At 42.7% G+C, this 8,596-nt stretch overlaps 1 protein-coding gene across 1 annotated transcript; it reads right to left on the reverse strand.

The window, feature by feature from the left end:
* Positions 1–859: 859 nt before the first annotated feature.
* Positions 860–1,974, reverse strand: LOC139648160 (DET1 homolog; the record flags this gene model as incomplete). The annotated part of the gene is made up of 2 exons (XM_071524200.1): positions 1,707–1,974; positions 860–1,207 (listed from the first exon to the last, which is right to left on the reverse strand). A coding segment is annotated over exon 2 (249 nt), but the record flags the coding sequence as incomplete, so codon positions are not given.
* Between the last annotated feature and the right edge of the window lie 6,622 nt (positions 1,975–8,596).

The raw sequence follows: 8,596 nt of genomic DNA on the forward strand, positions 1-8,596 counted from the left end.
ATCACTAATAATTTCAGAGGTTGCTTCTTGATTTTTTTTTTTTCGAGTTAGCTGGCTAACTGTGTGAACATGCATCCTAGACTCTCATTCAATAATTTACTATTTTTTCTTTTGCCTTGAGCATTTTTTCTCATCTCTTCGCCTCAGATGAATTATGGTCTTAGGATAAAGTATACTGTTGCAATGCTTTGACCCAACATCTTACCCTCCTACTGACCTTTCTCTAGTTGTAGAAAATGAATGGACTTCTGGGGACAAGTTGCTTAAGTTGCTGATGGTGTGTATGCATGGTTAGACATGGTTAGGCATTGTTGCTAGTGGATTAGTCCATTCATTTTCTACAACTACAGAAAGGCTGACTAACGGTGATCCCGGTCGCCTTGTTTCCTGGTTGGATAGCACAGTAAAGTTGGCTGCAGCTGAGCAATTTTGTTTGATGCCATCATCAAATCAACAGCTAATCTCTTCCAAGTGCTGCACATCCCACCTACAGCTGCAACAGCTTGCAATCAAATCAGCCGCTGGACAGTATGTAGTAGATGGTTTGTTAACATGATTGCTAGTGGTCTGAACACAGAATGAGAAAACTGCGGAGTGTGTCCTGGTGGCTCAGCAGGCAAAGGTCTATACCATGTAAGGAGTAGTGTGGCAGCTTCCCATTCATAACCTTCTGGCTGGATGGGTTTTGGAAGGTAGTATATACCAAATATTTACAGTGTTGTTGTTTAAAGCTGGAGCATTGCCTTTGTTGCATATTATCCCCTCCAGCTCTCCCAGCTTTCCTATTATTCCACGCTGTGTTCTGTCTAATTAAGGGGAAAAATGCAGCATTAACCTAACAATTCTGCTCTGCTCTCACCTCCAGAGAGGTCTGGTCGGAAGAGAAGGCGATGAAGCAGCGTCCGTCTGGCGAGAACTTCCTGAGGAAGCAGGGCGGCTTCTCCACGTTGACCACGGTGAAGTTGGGGAACAGGTTCTGGTGGAAGCAGCGCACCCGGTACCAGTGGGCCCCGGCCCGGCCCGAGCAGATCCTGCGCCGCTCGAGGCGGTGGACCACGTTCTGATTCTGGATCCGTCTGGGCTTCAGGGTCGGGGTGTCCTCATCCATGGCTCCGGTGAGAGGATGGACCGAACCACCTCTTCAGTAGGTAGTGAGATCGGTGGTGAATATGGCGGTAGGACTACATCACAAGCCCAGTTCTGTCACCTTTGTTTTGGTGAGAGGGGAGAGAGAAACAGTGATGCAAAGTCAGTCAGGCAGGGCTCAAGCAGACTATTTATCTGGGCTGGTGCTTCAACAAAAGGTAAATAAATGTATAAATGGATGCTTAAATCCCTGTAGCCTGCGTTTGGGGATAGTGGGGGAGAGTAACACACGTATGACACATTTGGGGTACATATTCGTTATTTGAGAGAAGCTGGGATGACAGAAAAGAGTGTATAGGCTTCATTTGGGAGCTTAATGTGGAAACAGAGGGATACCAAAGAATAAACAGTGACATTAACCAATTCACCAAACGTCCAAGCCCTCTTGTTTTAACAGGGGATGGCTGGTCAGGTCTGGTCTGTTTATATCACTGGGTCTGGGCAGGTCAGAGGCTAGTCTCAAGTCTGAATGCCTGGTCTAACACGTATATGGATAGCTAATATTAACATAGCCGAGAATTTTAGCGCCATACATTTGATAGAGTAAGGCGGTTACTCACTTGTTGCTTTAGAAAGCCAGCTAGCCCGCTCTCCTGTGAGCTTTCTGGATCTCCCAACTTCAGCTGATGAAGCTAGCGCGTCCAGTTGAGTTTCTGACGAGCTCGGTAACTCGGCTAATGTTCGCTAGCTTGCGCCCCCGGTTCCTCGGAAACGTCCGCCTTCGTTTTTTCTTTAAGGTACACAAGTATAACTTATCACATTTCTCCAGGTTTCCGACTGTATTAAGAATTTGGAAAACGTGTCAAAGAGCCGCTATGTTTGGTTTGTTGTGAGTGAGCCGTAGAAGAAGCGCAGAAGAAGACAGCAGCGCTGTGCTCGGTGGTGCTGACTGCAGCTCAGCGGCTGTCGCTCTGAACAGCGCCACCGCCGCCTCTTCAGGTTGAAATCTGCATTGCAGCCTATGATCATAAAGCCAAGATGGTCTGACTGTATGAAATAATCAAATGAGTTTGAGATATGACCTAAACTACTGATAAGTGTTATACTAAAATCAGATAATGTTTGCCATGTTTGGGATGACATGTAATGGGATTACAGGACACGGTGACTGTAATCCATATAACAGTTACAATAAAACACACAGCAATCATGTTACATATACTTGTTTACTTGTAAGATTGCCCAAAACATATTTGCAGCAAAAAGGCAGTCAGGTTCTGAGCTTATAGACAGAAACATAATAACTTTATTTATATAGCACCTTTAAAAACAGAGTTTACAAAGTGCTTTGACAGACATAATAAAAGCAGAATACTCAAATTATGAATTTAACAGGCAATAAAAAAATAATAAACAGGGATTGTAGGATGAAAACCAAGATAAACAGTAAAACAGAATAAAAGTAAGATAGAATTAAGACAGAGTTCAGATAAAAGACGTAAAAAGACAATAGAAAGCTGATAAAAAGCTGATAAAGAGACAATAAAAAGATGATAAAAGATAAAAAAGATAAAAAAGACGACATCATATAAAAGCAAGTCTACAAAAATGGGTTTTAAGAAGTGATTTAAAAGAAGTTACTGATTCTGCTAGCCTTATCTCCTCAGGCAAGTCGTTCCAAAGCCTTGGGGCCCTGATGGAAAAAGCACGGTCACCTTTAGTTTTAAGTCTAGACATTGGAACAGCCAGAAGGGCCCGCCTGAGGATCTAAGGCTGCGCACTGGCTCATATGGGGTGTTGTATAGCTTGGAGCCAGACCCAAACATGCTTTAAAATTGATCAGTAAAATCTTAAAATCAATTCTAAAGCGAACAGGGAGCCAATGGAGAGAAGCCAGGATTGGGGTGATGTGATGTCATCTGTTAGAACCAGTAAGAAGCCGAGCTGCTGCGTTCTGAACTAGCTGGAGGCGAGAGAGTGACTTTTGATTGATGCCAGAAAGGAGGGAGTTACAGTAGTCGAGTCGTGAGAAGATTAGGGCGTGGATTACTTTTTCCAGGTCATGTGTGATAGTATTTGGAGATGGTTCTCAGTTGAAGGAAGCAGGACTGGACAATTTTTTAAATCTGTGGTTCGAGGTTTAGGTCAGAGTCAGATAGTACTCCCAAGTTTCTGGCAACAGGCTTCACATTTGCGGACAGAGGATCAAGGCCACTCTCAATATGACTGATAGAATTTGGGGGACTGAACAATATGATTTCTGATTTTGAGTTATTGAGCTGAAGAAAATTCTGTGCCATCCAACAGTTGATATCATTGAGGCAATCTACAACAGCAGCTATAGGCTGTTTGGGTCACCAGGTCTCAGGGGAAGGTATATCTGTGTGTCATCTGCATAGCAATGAAAAGAGACATTGTGTCTTTGGATAATTTGGCCAAGTGGCAGCATATAGATTGAGAATAAAATTGGACCTAAATTAGAACCTTGCGGTACACCACAGGTAATGTGAGTTGTAGAAGATGAGTAGTTACCTATGGTGACCGCGAAGGTTCTTTCTAAAAGGTAGGAATAAAACCAACCAAGTGCAGTGTCCTTGATGCCAACCCAGGTGTTCAGGCGGTCGATTAAAATGGCGTGATCTACTGTGTCAAAGGCTGCACTTAGGTCTAAAAGAATGAACACTGCGCTTTCGCCCCTGTCAGCTGCTAAAAGGAGGTCATTGGTTACCTTGAGGAGGGCAGTTTCTGTACTATGTAAAGCTCTAAAACCAGACTGAAATTTCTTAAAGATGTTATTATGACACATAAAAGCTAAAAGCTGGGTTGATACCACTTTCTTTAAAACCTTTGATAAAAATGGAAGTTTAGAAATGGGCCTAAAGTTGTTAAGAACAGAGGGATCAAGGTTAGGTTTCTTTAAAAGAGGTTGGACCACAGCATGTTTAAAAACAGAAGGAAAAATGCCTTTCTCCAACTAGCTATTAATAATTGATAAAATACTGGGCCCAACTGTGTCAACCTCTTTAAGAAATTTGGTGGGGATCAAGGCTGCACGTGGTTGATTTCATGTGGGATATAGTTTCAGATAAAAATGACAGTGACACAGGTTGATGTCCCTATTGGCATGTATAACTCGGTCAGGGGGAGTAATTTGCTGTCTTATATTTTCAAATTTATTCTTAAAAAAATGTAAAAATTCCTCACACATCTCTGGCGAGGCATCGGTAAAATGACAGTGGGAGGGAGTGATGATGGAGTCTATAACCTTAAATAAATTTCTTGGGTTAAAATGGTTTGCTGCAATCAGGTTAGAGAAGAAGGTTGCTCCTGCTTCTTTAACTGCCTTTTGATAATTGTGCATTGCATCTTTCCAGATCTCATAAAATACGTGTAAACCACTCTTCTTCCATTTCCGTTCCTGTCTCCTACAGTCTCTCTTTAATTCCTGGGTGGATTCATTTAGCCAGGGCTGCGATGTTTTATTTGACTTTTTGTGCATTTAAAATCCTTTCTGTAAATAACAGAAACCTCTCTAAGAAATTTGGTGGGGATAATATCAAGGCTGCACGTGGTTGATTTCATGTGGGATATAGTTTCAGACATAACTTTACACATCTTGAAATAACATTTGATCTTGGGCGAAGATGATGATAAGAACTTTATTGAAATTAAAGCTTAAAAATTGACATAAATAGTTTATTAACCTGCATATTCTTAAGATTTTGGAGGTAAAGTAACCCAAAAGTAACTGAGAGCAATCAAATTATGTTTGTGAGCAACCCAGTGAAATATGATACTAAATAAAATTTTAAGCAGGTAATCAGAAATTGCAATGCATTCCATTTGAAGTAACATACACCTGCTGAATTCACTGAAGTGTACATTTCCTGTCAGTCTGTGGTTTTGCAGGTCAGGTGTAGGAATGTCCTATAAACTTTGAACTTGACTGTACTTGGTTTATCTAAACTGACAGGAAAAACAACAGACACTTCACCACCGTGCCTACAGTGTCCATAACTGTCCTGTTTGTTGAACTTATTTCTTATTTCAATGATTTGTTTACAACAGCATGTAGCATAACTGAACCCCAGGCGACCTGCATGTTACCCCCCCCCCCCCCCCATAATGACAGATAATTCAATTACGATTATACCCTCTTTTTTTATGAAGCCTGTTCTTAAGGATCAAAAATAACATTAGAGAAAGAAGAAGAGAAGCACCTCGGTCTTGGAAGACTGCTAATGGTTCTTTGTGCAATTATCCCTGACGAACGAGTCTAGTTTAAATGTTATAATTTCCCATAAAAGCACATGCAGTGGGCATGAAAGGCCAGTTTTAAAAAGAAAAAACCAAGAAATGAATGGAGGCAAGGATGTGAAATTATCCACTTCAAAATCTAATGGCATTTTCCCTTTCAACGATGCCTGATTAAACCTGTGCTTCAAGATGTGTGTGTGTGTGTGCGTGCATGTGTGTGTGTCTGCTGTACTGCTGTGTTACATCTGGGACTCAGAACGCTCTGTGTGTGTGTGTGTGTGTGTGTGCACGTGCATGCAGGTGCTTGTGTGGTACAACAATAACCTACATAAGAGTAATTCCAAATATAAAAGTATGTACTCTCCTCCAGTTCTTCTTCTTCTGTCATTTCCCCTCTAATAAACCACACACTCGGCCGGACCCCCGCTTCAGCTTTTAGCATCAGCCCACAAAGTAGAGAAGAGATGGAAAGTCTATGGCCGGGTGTTTTTAATACACTTTTTAGCCTATTCAAAATCATCAACCCCCCCCCCGTCTCCTGCACTAGATGTATTTTACAGAGCAAAGTGGACGGCGTCTATTCTTCCTGCTCTTGTGCCAATCACAGACATTTCCCTCTTAGCCTTCTGCACTGTTGCTCCACCCCAAAAATGGAGCCGCTCGAGAAAAAGAAAAAAAAAAAGTCAAAGCAATGCAACCAGTGTGACCGGCAGCAGTATCTTTGGCAGTATCTTTGTGTTACAATTGCTTACTCAATTCTAATTTACAGTGTTTGAAAAAAAAAAGAATAGGCCGCAATCAGCGGCACAGTATGAGGGACTTGTAGGACTTTCACACTCCTTTCAGGCGAGGTTTAAAAACTCTTTTAGAGAGAGGGAGAGAGAGAGAGAGAGAGAGAGGGAGAGAGAGAGGAAGCACATGGCTCTGTAACACCCTGTTTTGGAACAGTAAATAATGGAGACAGACGGAGTGCAAGGTCTACAATTGCCGTTATTATCATCATTATAACGAACAGAGATTTCTGAAGTAGCATTTCCATTAAAGGACAACTGGATGAAAAGTATAGAGCAAATTCATTGACTTAATAAAATTCCTATATAAAATGCTCTTTGAAAAGGTTACTCAAAGCATGGAGAGCAAATAGAAATACGCCGTTTTATCACTTTCTCCCACTTTTTTTTTTTACCAAGACAGTTGTGTTTGGCATTTAACAAAAGCTTTTAACTTTTCGATCCAAGCCTAATTTCAGAGCACAATAGAACATTTTGACAGTGTAACTCTCCAATCCTTACGCGGCTGAACTTTTCATGTCTTTGTGAAAATGGCTGATTTCTCCTTTTTTTTTTCTTTTTTTTTTTTTACAGAGAAATTACAGTGATCACAAAGTCAGTTGCGAGTTTCCAGAGTGTGAGCTGCTGGAGAGAGAAGGCAAGGTACAGCTATACCTTTCTCTGTCCCTTGGCTGGGTGTGTATGTTTGAGTGTGTGTGTGTGTGTGTGGCTCTGTGTGTCTACATTTGCCAATTTCTACCTTGCCGTAAAAGGCATATCAATTGAAATCCAGCTGTAAAATGTATGTATTTTCTGACAAGAACTTTGATTCCGCCTCGAAATGTTTCCGCTCACACTGACAAGACACGGGTCAAGGATGACAGTTGTTACTTGCATGGAAATTTCATGGAAATTTCCCCTTTTCATTGACCCCCGCCCACGCAAATCACATCTCATTCAGACAGACACAAGACAGGTTCATAGGTTAAACATACTGTACACACACTGCCACACACACTCTCTCTCTCTCTCTCTCACACACACACACACACACACACACTGAATCATTTCGCCATGCGATCACATCTGACATCTCGCATCTTTGGACACAAGATCCCAGTTAAAGCACCGGTGATAACAGCTCACTCCTCATTTTGGGGGTGAAGCGTAATTCTTTCTCAAACGAAGAAAATATGCGTCTCCATTAATCTCGTAAATTTCCCCCCCCGACCTCATGTTATTTCATTTTAGCCCGAAAATAACTCCTCAGCCTCGCCAAGCCGCATCCTGGTTCCTGTGTGTAATTGGTTATAAGGGAACCCTCCTGCTAAATGTTCCACATTTTCAATTTCAATTTTCTTCAAGTGAGGCGGTAATTTTAGACGTGAGTTACCAGGGGGGGAAAGGAAGGATAGTGGAAATGCTACAGCCAATGCATTTGTTTGTCTATTCTGTGTGTGTGTGTGTGTGTGTGTGTGAGAGAGAGAGAGCGTGCGTGCATGTGTGTGTGCCTCTGCAGAGACTGGTGGGTGGGTGGGTCGCTGTGTGCCTGCGCGTTTGCATGTATGTGCACGTTCTTATGTAATGCGAAAAATTTCAATTATCCGTTCCTTTCCCTCTTGATCGTCACAAACAACGCAAAATTGCCATTTCACAATCAGCGGTTATAACTCGCCGTCGTCTTCAGGCAAGATCCCTGTCCCAGTTTTTCGGCATTGTGTGTGTTTTTTTTTTTTTCTGCTATTGACTTACTCTTGTCCTCGCCATTCTCTAGGCTTTCACATGATGGAAATAAGAGCAGAGACTATATTGGTTTTGTGTGTGTGTGTGTGTGTGTGTGTGTGTGTGCAGAGAAAAAGTAGGGAGAGAGCGAGAGACGATTGGACACGAACAGGACAAAAGGCAATCGTTTCCACCGGGTCAAACCCCCCCACCTCCCCTCGCTCAGGTTAGCGGCAGAAGATGAGAAGTTAGGGACGAAATTATTTTGCCATTCCCCCCCCCGACAGAAAAAAAAAAAGAGTCCCCCTCCGCTCAAAGGAAGAGCTTAAAAAGAGGTCACCTGAACTTGCCTCGCCACTCTCTCACGTTCCCACTTCAGTCGGAGGCGAGCGGCCTCGGTGGGGGACCGAGCGGCTGTACACATTAGAGCCGAGTCTCAACAGCCGGAGCCCGAAGCAGGCCTGTAATTTCTGCCATTTGAGAGTGTGAGCTGAAAAGCAGAGTGATGGCCACTTTTCTGTTATTATTCCTTTGGCAGAGTGCTGAGCGGAGGAAACACCCATGCTTCTAGCCATCTAGCGTCCCCTTTGGGGCTCTAGCCGAGCATCGCTCCCACACTGAGCCCCGATCTCTGCCGTTAATTTACATACATCCACGTCTTCCGTTGCCCTATAAACTGTAACGCTAGGTGACGTTATTACCTGTGGTATTTAAGGGACGTTAGTGGAATCATTTAACGGATGACAAAGACGCTCCATACA

The sequence above is a fragment of the Centroberyx affinis genome, unplaced genomic scaffold (assembly GCF_046629955.1).
Source record: "Centroberyx affinis isolate AG114_WGS23_722 - 3 ecotype Tasmania unplaced genomic scaffold, CSIRO-AGI_Caff_v1 ptg000103l_1, whole genome shotgun sequence".
Taxonomy (NCBI): domain Eukaryota; kingdom Metazoa; phylum Chordata; class Actinopteri; order Beryciformes; family Berycidae; genus Centroberyx; species Centroberyx affinis.